This window comes from Nicotiana tabacum, chromosome 3, assembly GCF_000715075.1.
Source record: "Nicotiana tabacum cultivar K326 chromosome 3, ASM71507v2, whole genome shotgun sequence".
In the NCBI taxonomy this organism is placed as follows: Eukaryota; Viridiplantae; Streptophyta; class Magnoliopsida; order Solanales; family Solanaceae; genus Nicotiana; species Nicotiana tabacum.
In genome coordinates this window covers 3,588,488-3,605,696 of record NC_134082.1, presented here as the reverse complement: position 1 = coordinate 3,605,696, position 17,209 = coordinate 3,588,488, and the positions used below count along the sequence as shown (strand labels likewise).

General features: G+C 33.8%; 1 protein-coding gene and 1 long non-coding RNA gene across 2 annotated transcripts; both read left to right on the top strand.

Moving 5' to 3' along the window:
- The first annotated feature begins 1,645 nt into the window (after window positions 1-1,645).
- On the top strand, window positions 1,646-1,948 carry LOC142174679 (glutaredoxin-C13-like). Its single transcript, XM_075240702.1, has one exon. The coding sequence runs from the start codon at window positions 1,646-1,648 to the stop codon at window positions 1,946-1,948; it is 303 nt and encodes a 100-aa protein (XP_075096803.1).
- Window positions 1,949-4,412: 2,464 nt separating this feature from the next.
- LOC107808603 (uncharacterized) lies at window positions 4,413-12,248 on the top strand. The gene is made up of 4 exons (XR_012707367.1): window positions 4,413-4,832; window positions 5,643-5,747; window positions 7,569-7,849; window positions 11,653-12,248. It is a non-coding gene; the product is annotated as an uncharacterized LOC107808603 (long non-coding RNA).
- Window positions 12,249-17,209: the final 4,961 nt, after the last annotated feature.

Genomic DNA, 17,209 nt, shown 5'->3' with positions numbered 1-17,209 from the left:
AAAAATTTATTCAGTGTTTAATGTTTACATCAAATTAATAAACACACAATAACAATATGTTAAGTGATGTATTTTTATTATAATTTTAACTTTTAAGATTAAATTATTAAATTTAATATAAACGTCTGATGCAAATGAGTATTTATCAGAATCGATACAAGTTGGGAGTGGACACAACAGAAAGAATCAAAGCCACCGAGCGCTTTTCAGTTCCTGATAAATCTTTAAGCATAGAATAAAATCCAAGAATATTGGAAAAAGAATCTTAAGAAATTGACTACACATAATATATATAAATTAATGCATCTTCAAGAATAACACTTTTATAGTCTAATCTTGCATGGTCAGTTGTTTGTCCACGTTTCCTTCAAAATTCCTTATAGTATATGACTAACTCAATAAAGATGGATAATCATCAGTCTAATTAATTATCTTAACATGCACATACAATATTCCGATGGTGATTAAGGAATTAATTAATTGAGTTTGACTTATATATATGGATAGTGCTTTTTTTATTTTATTTTTTATTGTTGTTTTTTCATTATTATCGTGTCTATGCTTTTCTTGAGCCAGAGATGTATTGGAAACAATTTCTCTACCTCTACAAAAATAGGGGCAAGGCCCGCATAGATACTGTATTCCTCAGAACTTATTATATCAAGATTATACTGGGTAAGTGTATACTAATAGTGCAAAATAGTTATTACATTATTAACTCACTTAAAATATAGGTTACGGTCCATAAAGTTGGATTAGTAATCCGGAAAATAAGACGGATCAAAAACTTTAATAGGTTAAATGTTAAATCCTATTAATAATATTGAAAGTGCATATAGGTACAAATTTGCAGGTGGTTTAAATAAGTACAGCTCTTTCCCACCACAAAGATTCTACATTCAAAAACTGCATGATTAAATAGAATATATGTGCTATATTCTCCAACTTGCTCAATATATGTGGAATGAAACAGTATCTGTTTTTTTTTTTTTTTTTTTTGGAAAAATTCTTTTTAGTAGAGCTGTACTCCAGTTTTTGGAGCATCTAAATAAAGCACACCAATTTTTGAATCTTTACAATTTAGATAGAGGACTCCACTTTCATAGTTACTAAATTAGATGTTCCATTTTACTCTTTTATAAATAGTGTAGCAATGAAAACTCTCCATTTCCAAGCAACCTCTAAGAAATTAACCCTAATATTTGCCAATCTTTTTTCTTGCTCTTTGTTTCTCTTTCATCTCTTCTAGCATCAAATTATCAACCATCGGATCGATGTTCAAGTTCAATTGAACTTAGATCCGATGGTATACTAAAGAGTACTTCTATTTATCCTTATTTTTCATTAAGTTTTCAGATACCTGAATTTCAAGTATAACTCGTGACAATCTATCTTCTAGCTACTTATAAGCTTTCAAACCGCACGGCTTGTAGAACTGAAAGCTTATTACAACCAATATAAATAGCAATTGAGGGTCAGACAGTCTGATTCCACTTAGTGGTGAATTAAACCAAACAAAGAAAGCAACCCTAGTTTTTGAAAAACTACCCCTACCGCCTTTTTTTAATCGAATTTCATCGTACTACAACTCTCGTTGTTATCCCAAGGGCATAAAGCGAATCTTTCACGACCTAATTATCAAGAAATGGACAAAGTACAACGAATGGCATCAGAGTACGGGGTAGTGATCTTCAGCAAGAGTACATGTTGTTTATGTTACGCGGTTACTATACTATTTCGAGATCTTGGTGTTGATCCATATGTTCATGAACTTGATCATGATTCTGAGGGAAAAGATATGGAGAAAGCTCTTATGAGAATGGGTTGTAATGCCTCAGTTCCAGCAGTTTTCATAGGGGGGAAATTAGTAGGATCTACTAATGAAGTTATGTCTCTTCACCTAAAAGGCTCCCTAATTCAACTCCTCAAGCCTTATCTTCCTGATTAAAACAACTAAATTGAGAGTTGAAGAGTGAAAATATTTAATCTCCCTTTAAGGGAATTAAGAAAAGAAAGTCTATGGGTAGTATGAATTAGGAAGAATATTAAGAAATAGATTAAGGGAATTAACAACAAACAAATAAAAGTTCTTGGCAAGATCGACAGACACTAGTCATGTAGATCATGGTCATTATAGTATATCAATGTTGTAATAGCTAGTAGTTGTGATTATATGTACTTTGTGAGATATTAATTGATCCTAATTAGTCATTTGATTAGCTAGCACGAATTGTTATACTTTTCGCTTCTTCTAAGCTCTAAGCTACATCTCGGATTAGATCCATCTATTATTTAACAATTAAAATTTCGATAATAAAAAACTAGACGAAAATTACATAAATTATAATTCTTTTCATGTTAATATATGATGAGAAAATATATTTTAAAATATTAATCAAAATTCACATAGTTTAAATCTCGAAAAGCATAAATATAACATAAATTGGAACGGAGAAGTAAATATTTTCTCAACAATTTGTTTGCCCTATACTAGTACTCCAAATAATGCACTTCTATTTATTTGCTCAATATAAAAAGAAAAGTTAGCTTGTTACTTTTAACTAATTTCTTTGGTTTGGCTTGGGTTTCGCTACTTCAATCTCCAAGCATTCAAACCTGGTATATTTTTTGCACGAATCCTCAAAGTGACTCTCCTACACTTTCTAGTCAATTATTGAAGATCATGCAACTTCGATCCTTAGTCTGTACTTGCTTGGTCGTTCTTGGACTTGGCACTAATTAATGGTCTACTAGATAATTTAGGGTTATTCTCAATATTTTCCGCTTTGCCGAGGCTATCTAGAACCGTATCAGTATGTGATAAGCGAACCACAAAGGCACAAAGTACATGGTTATTCTCTTTCACTTCCACTCAAGAATAATTAAAGTACCACCGTACAACCACCATCGTACACCCTAATAATTTGTGGATGCAATATTTGCATTTGTTTAAATGATTTTTATATTAGAACAATCTTAATCATTCGGTATTAAAATCTAAATATATCTTAATATTCATATGTATATTCAGATTTAAACATCTTAGTTTTAATAAAAGCAAAACGGCTCTTACAATAAGCTTAGATGGAACTATATAGACTGTAATAATTCATATAATCGACCTCAACTTGTTTGGATTGATATGTCATAGTAGTTAGTAGTTATATGATTCTCTTAATCCATTGAGAGAAATCATCATAGCTTTGGTCATCTGCCTGTTTTCATTCTTTTCCTTTATTGGCACTTGGGACGTGGTTTAATTTATGTAGCATTCTTTTTAGTATGTTTTAGAAAAACACTTTTTTATATTTTGAAATCATTTAGTTTTAAAGTTTTCATTTATCCTTAATGACACATACGATATGCTTAATACTGAAAGTTCTAAAGATATTTCTTTTCTATCTCAAACCGAGTGCCTGATCAAATTCTACCACATAATAAAGTGGAGGAGGTGATAAATTTATCTATTTATTCTCACAAATTTTCGGGTGAAGTTTAAAAATAGCAAGATTTATAAGTGATAATTGAAAAATAGCCACAGTATCAAAAGTACTCGAAATTTAGTCACTTTTTATGTAAAGATAAATTTGAACGAAAACATTATTCAAAATCCGGAAAATATTCCAGCATAATATACTAGAGTTCCAGTATAATATACTGGAGTTCCAACATAATATACTGGTTCAGCATAATAAGGTGGAAGTTCATACGCAGGTGCCCCAATCTTCAATATATTATGCTGGAACTTTCCATATGTTGGAGTTTTAGCATAATATGCTGGAAGTTCATACACAGGTACACCAATCTCCAGTATATTATACTGGAACTTTCCGTGTTGCAGAAAAATAGTGGTTAATTATTTCAATTGTGAACACCTAATTTTTGCACTATTTTAACACCTCCTAAAGTCATTAGTATTTTTTGCACTATTTTAACACCTCCTAAAGTCATTAGTGTTTTGTTATTTTAATTATTTTTCTCAAATTTTGTGTCTTTAATTGCATATTTCCTATCATGAAAATACCAAAAAATAATAATTCTTCTTTTATTTATGCATTTTAGGTATTGCCTAACTTTTCGATTGGTGAATCAATCTAGTTAATTGATCATTTGAATAAGTTATTTAATTAATTTATTTGTTTGTGTAAATTTAGTTTAATAAGTAGGATTAAGGAAGAAATTTGGCCAAATTTGAAAGATAAAATGGCCAAGAGTGCAAGATAAGGGGCTGCCATTGAAAGGGTCCAAAACGACGTAGTTTTAATTACCTCAAAACTACCTCGTTTCATTAAGTGACCAAGACCAAATCTCAACCCTTCATCTCACTTTGATCTAATGGCCTTTATTCAATGCCCCTATAGGTATATAAGGCCCCAAAAATCATATTTTTTGGCCATTTACTAAGCCTAAATTTCTCTCTCTTCATTTCTCTTCTCACTCTCTCTTCACTCTCTCTACCGTCGCCCCTCCACCGTCGTCGAAAATCTCTACCGCCGGCAGACCACCTCCGAACACTTCAAATTCACAACATGTAATCTCTGCAACTTCATCTTTCCATATCTCCAAAACCAAATCCTTCAAAACCCCCCTCAAACTCCTTGAATCTCATATCTAGGAAACTTTTTCGTCACTTTTTTGCCCAAATTCTTGAAGCTCCAACCACTACCACCCCACAATACCTACATCAACAGATAGAGCTCCTCAAGACCTAGCTATTGATGCCAATTTCACCTGAAAATCCGGCGACCAAAATCCGACCAAATTCCGGCGACTTCCCCGAACACCCTCGCTTGGCACACAACTATTGTATTGGCCACTTGAATTGTAAAATGGTAATAATCCTATTCTTTTTGTATTGCTGATTTTTTATTTTTATTTTTATTTTTTCAGATTTTACTTTGTCTCTTATTAATTATTTTAGCATTAGTTTTTGATGTTTGAAATTCTAATTTTTTTTGTTTTTGCACTTATTGAAGTAGTAGAATAGTTTTGTATTAATGAAAATGATGTAGTGAAAGAATACTTGAGAGTATAGGGTACTTGTTTGGAGGCTTATTTACTGCTTCAAGACTTTTTTGAGTACAAAACTCAAAAGTCTTTTGTTTGGTAAGAAAATATAGACTTTTGGACAGTTTTTGAACAAAAGTCTATCTTTGAATAGTGAAGAGCAGATTTTAGTTAAAATACTCTTTTGGATAAGATTGAACAAAAAAGTCTTGCCTTTTGAATTTAAGAGCAGATTTTTGTGGCAAAATCTGTCAAAAAAGATTGATTTTTAATTTTGAAAAGTTGGTTGTTTCTCATATAAATAGGAAGACATCTTTTACACATGGTGGTGGGAAAAAACATTTTTTTTACACATCTGATAGAGTAAAATATCAGTTGAACACTCATAGTAAGTTGCAAAACCTGAGAGCTGTTTGAGTGTTAGCCAATCTTGTGGAAAGACTTAGCGAAGATACTTAAAGTGCTTGAAGCCAATCTTGTTTCTTTCTTTCTCAAGCCATTGAATTTTTGGTCAAGTTTTTGGTTTACTTTGGTTTAAATTGTTGTTGACATTGTTGTTGCGTTGCTGTTGTTACTGACTTTATTTGTTAAAATTCATTTCGTTCTCGGTTGATATCTTATTTTCTGCTGACCAGGTAATTCCCTCAACTAATGTACTACTTTTGGGTCAAGAATGAATGAAAATGAGATGATTCAAGCTTCCTTATTTTAAGCTATGCCTTGAATAACATTCAGTTCAGGTACTATGATTGACGTATGAATGAGCATTTGTAATATAATAGCTATCAATATGGCAAAGCTTTCACTCTGTTTTTTTTTTTTGCCAAGTTGTTAGATTCGGAAACACAAGTTATGTTGTTGTTTAAACGGTAAATTTCATGGTGGGCATATTTTAGTTTATTTTTTTCAATTTAAAACTATTTCCACTCTCCTTTCAAATGTTGAAAAAATATTTTTCCTGTCATTGGATTAATTGTTGATGAAAGTGTGAAAAATATGTAGGTTTAAATAATGAGTATGCTAGTAAGGTTTAGAAAGAATATTTTTTTTTGTGAGTGCATGAAGTGTGCTGGTGAAGTTTTAATGGAGAGAATTAGTGGAAAGAATATTTTGGGTAGCTTATGTCGGTTACAATCCGTACAGTTAGCTCGTTAGTGAAATTGTCCTCTGTTAAGTAGTATCTTTATTTGACATTTAATCTTTTGAAATTCATTGAATAATTACATGATGTGAATCGGGATGTTTAGTTATTTTGTTCTTAAGAAAACTGGATATGTTGTGATTTTTTAATGATAAATGGAACATGGTTCATCAACAAATAAAAATATTGTTTGATTTGTTAGTGTTTTGTTAAATCTTGAAATAAGATATGTTGTCTTAGATAATCTGATATGTGGGAAAAATTGAATATTGAGAACGAGACTTACTAATTGCTTAAATTGAAATTTTATTTGAGCAAGTTAACTAGGTAGTAGGATTAAGTAAATCAAAGTTTGAATTAATTAATTATTCTTTTCTAAATCATAACAAAGCTGGCCCATATCTTTTAACAAGCAGTCCCTTTTTACTTCAATAAGATAGCTTTTTTCTTTAAAATAATAAAAGTTGGCCCAACATTATTTTTCTATATTTCCCCCTACTAATTAGTTCCAAAATCAGATTTTTTTACTAGTTTAATAGCTTAATAACCTTTAATGAGTTAATTAAATACAATGCAATTTTAGGACGCTCTAAATATAGACAATGTGTTCACACGATCTTTGATCGTTTTTTTAAAATAAAAATGGTCATGTGTGCATCACCTCTCCTTGACTCTAAAATAATAATTCGTGTTTTCTAGTTAATCGTATTTGATCATGTGTTCATATCCGTTCCTAGGTCAAATGCGCATAATCAAATAAGGACCATGTGTGCTTACACATTCCTCGGTCAAAATAAATTATTAAGCAGTGCTAGACAATAGTATTTTTTAAGGCAAATAAATCACAATTTATCAAGAATTAATTCATGCCAAGTTCAAGTTAATAAAGCGACCGTGCTAGAACCACGGGACTCGGAGAATGTCTTACACCTTCTCCATGGTTAACAGAATTCCTTATCCGAACTTTATTTTCGCAGACCAACATGAAAAGAATTAAATCTTCCTTTGAATAAGGATTCAAATAAAAGGTGACTTGGGACACCGACAAAAATCAATTCCAAGTGGCTACTCTGTAAATAAATTAATTCCTATTCAAGTTTGTCACTTAAATTGGAAAAACCCTTTAACCCACAATCCATAATATTACATTATCTTTTGGGGATAAAAAGAGGTGTGACAGCTCTGACGACTCTGTTGGGGACCTATAAGAATTCGATCTTGTACATTGATTAATTTTGGATTTTATTATTTTTGGATATTACTGTGTATGTGAGCCTAATGTACTAATTGTCGCTCATTTACTTTTTTGATATTGTTTTAACTGTATATATAAATTGTCTTCTCTCGCACCCAATCTGACTCTTTTGATATGTAATAGTGTTGTATGTGCTGACTAGCTCCACAAAATTTTCTGTCTAAGACAAAGACAGTGTGCAGACCTGCTCCTGGTGAAGGATTTAGTCACATATGTTTAGGTGGGGAGAACCACCAGTAAAGCCGGAACCGTTCTACGGCCAGTACGCTGACGCTCCTTGGCTCGAGTTGTCCGCTAGAGTAAACCAGTCTAGATACCTCTCCACTGGGATTTAAACCTAGAAGAACAAACATCATGTCAGATATCCCTAGTAAGTTCGCTTTATGTGCATCACACACATTTGACTTAGCAAAACTCGGCATAAGGGACGGGTCTGTATAAGACAGGTATCCTCTTTGAGACCATTATGTTCACTTTTGTACTACTTGCTACATCATTTGGAAGACTTACTTGCATTGTTTGACCGGCTTTAGAAAATTAATTTAGCGGTATTTAAAAAAAATTATTCTCTTAGTTTGGTACAGATAATTCTTTTTTTACTAAAACTTTGTAGTGGTCTGGCGTGAAGATTAATTTTCATAAAAATCAAAAAGAGAAAAATAGTCGGTTTGACTGAACTACGCGTGTCTAATTCTCACCAGATGTGAGATACGTAGGCAAACTTCATCGGTTCCGGCCCCCAATTTTCAAAACAAAAAAAAATTCAAAAAATATTTCCCTTTACTTACTTCTTTAGAAAATAATTTCTTAGAGACCCAAAATTTTGAAAAATCCAAAAGAATTCAAAAATATTTTCTTTCTTTGGAAAATTACAAAAAAATAAATAAATGAAAAATCCAAAAATAAAAAAATCTTTCAAAAATTCCAAAAAAGGGTTAAATTCCAAAATATTTTTATTTTGCTTTAGAAGTTTTTCTTTTGAAAATTGAAAGCAAAAAACTTCGAAATTCAAAAATATTTTATTTCTTCTTTAGAAGTCTTTACTTAAAAATAAATTCCAAAAACAAAAAAAAAATATTTAAAAAAGCTTTAAAATCCAAAAAAATAATATTTTTTTAGAATTCTTTCTTTCAACAATTCCAAAAAAAATCGAAATTCAAAAAAAAACAATCGCTCTTCTTTAGAAGACTTTCTTTCAACAATTCAATAAAAAAATTTGAAATCCAAAAAAAAAATGCTAAAAAATTCTTTCTTCTTTTGAAGCCTTTCTTTCTACCAAAAAAAATCCAAAAATATTTTCCTTGTTAGGAGCTTTCGTGGATTTATTTGTATATGAGTAAAAAAACGAGAGTTACTTGGTTTACTTTATTCCTGATTTTCCTGAACTACATAATAATCTGATTCATGAGGCGACATGATAAGTAGGCAACCTCCAAAAGGTTCGATCAAAATATTCTTCAATGGCTCTAAATTTCACGATCAAAATGAGGCGAGTGAAAAGAAAAGCAAAAAAGTAGAGAGAAGAAAATAAGAGCGTCAATAAGCAGCAACCTGATAAGCCGGAATGAAACATTGAAGCCTTCCAAAAGCATGTTTGATGTTAGGAGCATGACATATTAAATGTGATTCATATCTGTAAAATGCTTAATCCCAACACGTTTGTTGTCTCTTATCAAGTAAGCTTAAGGTGGTTGGTTTGCGGTGAAACTGGCAACACATCATTACTTCACCAGATCTAAGGGAAAGGTATTGATGGCTAACAATGATGAAATCGAGTTGGTCAGTGACGAGTCCCAAGGTCGCTTAGTTGAGCAAGAGTCGGAGGAAGTAAGAAGATTGAAACAACAAATGTCTCATATGTATCAGGCTTGGGTCTCCGGTCAACCTCCGCCTCAGGGTCCCTCAGAGGGAACTTTCACCATACCCCTAGCTACTCAACCACATCTCCCTGCAACGAGTGATCACATTCTACCACCAGGGTATGTGCCAAACTACAGCTTTCATGTCGGCCCTAGTACATCTAATGTGCAGCCTCCTACCGCACAGGTTAGGAACACACCTCTCGCCGTGTCTAGCATGCGTGTGTATACAATTCTGCTATCACATCCTGTGACGAAGCCAAATAATGAGCTGGCATCTCATGCTTATGATGGACAATACCACTCTCTAAACATGGCTTTCAGAGTCTCGGCTCCATACAATCAGACTTCTCTGTACGAGTCACCTGTAGAAATGAAAAAGGTTGCCAAGATAGGTGAGCCAGATGAGTTAGCTAGAAGAATGAAAAGCCTTGAGCAGAACATAAAGAACATACAAGGAATAGGTGGTCACAAAAGTGTTCCATTCAATTATCTATGCATATTCCCTCACACCCATTTGCCACCAGGGTCCAAGACCCCAAAATTCGAGAAATATGATGGACACAGTGACCCGTATCGCCCACTTGAAAAGGTACTGCAACCAGATGAGGGCTGCAGGAAGAAATGAAAAGTTGCTGATGGCTTATTTTGGGGAGAGTTTGGTAGGGGTAGCCTCTGAATGGTTCATTGAACAAGATATCTCTCACTGGCATGTTTGGGACGACATGGCCCAGGCCTTCGTCAAACAATTTTAGTACAATATTGATATTGCGCCATATTGCAATTCCATGTCTAATATGAAGAAAACGCCGACTGAAAGCTTTAGGGAGTATGCCATTAGGTGGAGAGAGCTAGCATCTAGAGTTAAGCCATCCATGGATGTGAGTTAATCACTGTCTTCCTTCAGGCTCAAGATCCTGATTATTTTCAAAATATAATGTACGCAATGGGCAGACCTTTTGCTGATGCAATCAAGATAGGAGAAATGGTCGACAATAGCCTCAATACAGGACGGATTATAAGTCAAATGGCTCTCAAAGCAACCATCCAAGAAATACAGAATAGCCTGGATAAAAGAAGAAAGATGAGGAGGCCGGGATGACATCACAAGCAAAATGAGGCCAAAGGGGAGCATCTCAACCTCTGGATCCACGATACTCAGGTTCTCCACAGTATGCAACAATCAATGCTCAATCGTATGCCAAACCATCCAATCGCCAAAGATGCGGGCCCCAGCTTTGACATACCTTCATCTGCGATAGCAAAACTCTCAATCACCCTACAACCCTCATCTAAAAGAAGAGTATGAGATGGAATATAAGTAGAGGGACGATTTCACACCAATCGTAGAATCCTACACAAGTTTGTTTGAAAGGTTTAAACATTGTGGCATGATTGAGTCGTTTCAAGGGTGTGTTCCTGTTCCGTATGCAAAAGTTTTTAACCCTGTTGTACAGTGCGTGTACCATTCTAAGGTCTAGGGGCATAGCACTGAGGATTGTCGAGTTTTAAAAAAGGAAATAGAAATGATGATTTAAGAAGGGATGATCGTGGTTCAAGATAATTGCACCCTAAATGTCATGACAACACACGCAATGCTTGGATGATTTACAATGTTAAAGTATATGAGGATAGTTTGACGAAAAGATCAAGAACCCGTCCACTGAATGCAATGCGTTCAAAATTATTGAAGGTCTTGTTTGATGATGATGTGCAAATGCATAGCTAAGATGTCGAACTTGGTAATTGGAAAGTCAATGCTCTCCTTGCCGGAAAGGAGTCTTAGTAACTTATTTTGTCATTATTTCTATCATATGGATTACTTCGAGGTTGTGATCCAGATGTTATTTGTTTGTCCTATCATCAAACCTATCTATCCTTTAATCAATGAAGTGAAATTTCTTGCTTTGTGTCACTTTAATCCATTGTGTTTAATTATTGTTGCATATATAGTTCTTTTACGCCAATTTTAGTGACATGACATGCATACAGAGTTTTTGGCTAGATTTTAGAAAGCTTGTCCAATCTTGAATTGAATCGAAAAAAGACACTTGGAGGATAAATAAGAGGTTGAAGAATTGTAATGATAAGCCTGTGTCACATGGAACCAATATAGTTGTATCTGTAGAGCTTAAAGATGATTATCTCAAACCTATCATGAATATCGGTTTAAGGATAATTGAAAGTTTTGAATCCTAGTTGGACTAATTGATGAAAGGCTTTTTGGCCACGGCCTTCTATAATCTAATTATATCAGGAAAGATGACTGATAATAGGCGAAATCTAGGTGATTTAGCTATTGTTTATGCTTCCGCTTGATTATATTCCGATGACATATTATGGTTAATTGATGAAAAATAGGCTCTAATTGTGATATGTATACATTGCAGGATGAGGAGCCTAAATGATGCTTTCAAGAGGAGATTGGAATGATTTATGAGCAAGAACAACCCTTAGGAGTCGAGTGTGCGTAAGGACGAGACGGAAAAATGGACAAAATTGAGCTACTGAAGCGCGCGAACTATTGCGTTAACTTCCAAACTTCGCGCAATAGTTTGCGAGTGTTTCTACCTAGAAGCCAAGAGAAGCGCGCGAACTATCGCGCGAGTCCTATCCGGAGAGACTTTATTTAGGGTTAAAATTGGAATTCCTTCTTAATCCTACTCAATTTACATAAAGCAACAACTCCATTATTGTGAAGATCAGATTTTAGAGGAAGAAATAATTTTAGAGAGAGAAAGTGAAGAGAAGACTCAATCTTGAAGTGAAGAAAAGAAGGGGATTACAATCTTGAAGCAAGAACTAAAAGAGTTTTTCTAAACTTTCTTCTTGTATTTACTTATATTATGTTTAAGACTTTTATTGTTGATATTTGTATAATTATGAGTAGCTAAATACCCAAGTATTCTGGGGTTATGGGTGTTAGATGATTATGTTGTTTGAAGCTTAAATTGATGATCTTGAATTTATCATTATGGGTTGTTTATTTGATTCTGCTGTTAACTATTTTACTGAGTAGGTAACAGTAAAATATTATTTACGAATCTTGAGTTAAACTTGAAAAAGGAAATTCTTGATTGCATATAGAATCAAATAGAGCAAGATCCGGATCCTGGGCATCGGGTGAAAGATTCGCAATTAAGATAGAGCTATACTTAATTGCCTTGCTTGGTTGAGAAATAGGATTTGTAAATGCATTTGAGTTAATATTAATACCATAGAAATATAGGTATTAATTTAACTTGAATAGGCGCATAAGAAATTGACAGATTCTTATGGATATTATTAACCCTATAATCAATAACCTAGATAATTCAATAAATTATCTTTACGCTAAAAGCGTAGCATGATCTCAAGCAAGCCCATGACCCCGAAATATCTCTCTTATTAATTGTTAAAAGAAAATTGTATAAGTTGTGTAGTAACTTTGTGTAGTATTATTGTAAAATTACCAGTCAAGTTTTAAGTTGGTTATTTATGTATTTTGTAATGAATTAGCTTAAATCGATAATTGTTTGAGTTTGCATAAGTTGATAGGTTAATCACAAGTCCTCGTGGGAACGATACTTTACTTATTACTATATTACTTGTCGATCGCGTACACTTGCGTGAGTGTTTAGGTCGCAACAAGTTTTTGGCGCCGTTGCCGGGGACTTAGAAATTAACTATTCTTCTAGATTAGACATTGAATTGTTTTTTTTTATTCATTTTTTTTGTTTTAGTTTAGTTAATATTTTTTATTTATTTTAACATGGAATCTTGGAATGAAAGTTATTCGAATGATGGTTATTCTTATTTTGATGATCCTTGTCCATATTGTGGAGGACCGCACTGGTGGAAAAATTGTCAGAATGTTCCCGGAAACGAGTTGTACGCACAATCTCAATCCTTTGAGTGGAATATTTGTAATATGTGTGGTGGTCAAGATGGCCACTGGGATGGTTGTCCTAATTCTTTTCATCCTTCTCGGAGTCCTTATTATGATCATTCTAATAATGTTTGTGAGTTTGATAGGGGCAATGAAGTACAAGATATGGAACCTGATGCATATATTAGGGATATTTTAAAGCAAGTAGCAGAGCAACAGGATGAACTCAAAAAAGATATGAAAAGAATGAGGGAAACAATCACAAGAAGGAAGGCCAATATAGAAGAATTGAATGAAGATAGTGAGTACCAGCAAGAGGAAAATTTTGAAAAAGAGGAGATTTTGAGTCAAATTTGGCGGGTGGAACAAGCTGAAAGATTGGAGATATATGAGGCTCAATGTGAGATAATTACAGATAGGATACAAGACCTAATAGAAGGAAGAACTGAAATAAGACAAGAGATCGAAAAATTTGGCACTGTTATTCATGACTTGGGAGCTCAATTGATTGCAAAGGTTGATGCGTCTAATGCCTAACAAAATAGTTCTGAGTTGTGTGAAACTGAAAAAGAGCTTATACGCCAATTCGAGGAGCTAAAATTGGAGAGTCAATCATTCGAGCGTACTTTTATTAATGATGTCCATGTTGAGGAAAGCACTCTAGAGTCATGTGAGGAAGTAGATAATGTTATATTTGAAGACTCTAGTGTGTGTACATATGAGGATGTAACTAGTGATACAATTCTAGTGTTAGGGCGTACTGCTCCTCATTCCATACATTTTTCAACATTGTGTTTGGATGATTACATGGAAATCGAGTCATCTGAGCCTTTTGGGGAGCCAATGTACGAGGACATGGGTGCTTATATTCAGGAATTTATCATGCCAGGGAGACATAATTACATACCTCATTTGAAAGCCAATAAGTGTAGAACACAATATTGGTTGTTTGACCCTGTTAAATTGTCTCACCACCCCTAGAGCATAGCAAAAAGCTTGAAGCCAAATTGGGGGCTCAATTTATAAGTTCAAGGTGGAGGCAAAAAGTGGTTCACGTCGTGCCGCGATGTTAAATTAGGCGCTTGTTGGGAGGCAACCCAACTTTACTGCTTTCTTTTATTTTTGTTTATTTTATTTTTCTATCTTTGTAGCATTTTTTTTGTAGGATTATGAGCATAGAAGAAAAGCCACTGAAAGTGTGCAAATGCGAGCCAGCTGGTTGGAACTAGTGTGAGGTACCCGCACAAAGGACCATCCTTGGGAGAAGTTTGAGTACCCCGTGAGCTGTCAGTGCTTCGGTCTTTGGCCTTTCAGGGAGTTTCTTGTCCACCCTTGTTATTTTTGCTTTATTTGTGCATTGGGGACATTGCACTCTTTTAAGTGTGGGGTGGGAGAATTCCTTTGGATAATTAGCTTTTTAGTATTTTAGCTTCTTATTTCTTTTCTTCGTAGTTGTGTAGTATTTTAGAAGATTAATTTTTTTTTATATGAAAAAAAAATTGAAAATGGTAGAAGAAAAATTAGATTTTTCCCTATGACGGATCTTTTAGACGAATTTCTTGAGGGAAGTGAGTTTAAAGAAAACGACAAAAAGATTTTTTTAAATTTTTTAGGTAGTGTAGCAATTCCCCCTTGGTTTTTCTTTAAGCCGTGGTTCTTTTCCAAGGGTTTATCTTGAACCGGGCATAGGTAGTTTTTAATTTCTGTTTTATATTTTTTATTTGTAGACTAAAATAAGGAGTTATAAGCTATAGAAAAGTGAACCCATAGCGTTGATACACCTGAACACATTAGACCCTAGAGTGTAACGCGTTTAGTCTTAATTGTTGAATCTCACTGAAAGTGCCTTAATCTGTATGTTTGTTACTGAATTAACTGCTCGTAATGGAGTGTCTTGATGATCTGATCTGGAATGAGTCATATGTCATGTATGGTGAGTATTTGTGTAGTCCATGTATTGTACTTGTGTCTAGAACTTGCCCGGTATGTGAGTTGAAGCGGAATTTGAGGTGATGCTCGGTTTGAAAAATGATGTTAGGCTTTCTTTGACCTTTTTGAGTTTAATTGCTTATTAAAAATAAAATTTATCCCTATTTAACCCTTTTGAGCCTTTAGACTTTTGTTTGGCACCAACATTACAAGCCTATACCCTTTTGTTCTTAATTGACATTGTTTTGATCCTTTTACCTCTTAAAGTACTTTAATTGTGAGAAGAGCGCTAAAAGAAGTAAGAAGGAAATAAGTGTGTGGTGACTTTTGAGTGGAACTAATAAAAGGATGAAAGGTGCACTTATATTGTAAACGAATACACCACTAGCAGAAATTGAGTGACAAGAAAATTAAACTGAAAAAAATAAAAATAAAATAAAAAATGAGATGATTACATTGTGTCATGCTCTAGCTAGTGAGAATGAATTAATGGAGTGCTTAAAGAAGAAGGGAGTATTTGTGGGATGATATTGTGTGTGAATGAGAAGTGGGTTGAAGAATTTGCGCTGAAAATTGCTCGTGTGATGTGTTAAAGTGCTTAGGGGTTGAGTTACTATTCCTAAATACATCCTACCCATCCCTTAACCCACATTACAACCATGAAAAAGTCCTAATTTATTTTGGATCGAGCTAGCCTACATTAGTAGAGATTTACATTAAGGGCAAACTTATGGTACCAATTGCATGCATGTGACCTCTTTTGTGAGAGTGAGTGATTTCCTTGATATATGTGGGCATATGAATTGAATGTGATAGATTGAACTCAGTTTTTATTGATGTAATTGTGAGGGCATATGATTCGTGACGGAAAAGCAAGTCTTGACTTCTATATAGAGTACTTTGAGGAAGTGTGAATATTGCATGACACTTGAGAGTCGACTTTGAGGCTAGGATTGTTCACTGCTAAGCGTAATACATGTACATTGTTCTAGATGTAAGGTATTAAGGGAAAGGGTTGAGTAAAGAATTCTCTAGTTGATTGCTCGAGGACAAGCAATGAATTAAGTGTGGGGTGTTGATAATAGGCGAAATCTAGGTGATTTAGCTATTGTTTATGCTTCTGCTTGATTATATTCCGATGACATATTATGGTTAATTGATGAAAAATAGGCTCTAATTGTGATATGTATACATTGCAGGATGAGGAGCCTAAATGATGCTTTCAAGAGCAGATTGGAATGATTTATGAGTAAGAACAACCCCTAGGAGTCGAGTGTGCGCAAGGACGAGACGAAAAAATGGAAAACATCGAGCTACTGAAGCACGCGAACTATTGCGCTAACTTCCAAACTACGCGCAATAGTTCGCGAGTGTTTCTGCCTGGAAGCCAAGAGAAGAGCGCGAACTATCGCGCGAACTCCATACTTCGCGCGTGTCCTCTGCGGAGAGACTTTATTTAGGGGTAAAATTAGAATTCCTTCTTAATCCCACTCAATTTACATAAAGCAACAACTCCATTTTTGTGAAGATCAGATTTTAGAGGAAGAAATAATTTTAGAGAGAGAAAGTGAAGAGAAGACTCAATCTTGAAGTGAAGAAAAGAAGGGGATTACAATCTTGAAGCAAGAACTAAAAGAGTTTTTCTAAACTTTCTTCTTGTATTTACTTATATTATGTTTAAGACTTTTATTGTTGATATTTGTATAATTATGAGTAGCTAAATACCCAAGTATTCTAGGGTTATGGGTGTTAGATGATTATGTTGTTTGAAGCTTAAATTGATGATCTTGAATTTATCATTATGGGTTGTTTATTTGATTCTGCTGTTAATTATTTTACTGAGTAGGTAACAGTAAAATATTATTTACGAATCTTGAGTTAAACTTGAAAAAGGAAATTCTTGATTGCATATAGAATCAAATAGAGCAAGATCTGAATCCTGGGCATCGGGTGAAAGATTTGCAATTAAGATAGAACTATACTTAATTACCTTGCTTGGTTGAGAAATAAGATTTGTAAATGCATTTGAGTTAATATTAATACCATAGAAATATAGGTATTAATTTAACTTGAATAGGCGCATAAGAAATTGACAGATTCTTATGGATATTATTAACCCTATAATCAATAACCTAGATAATTCAATAAAT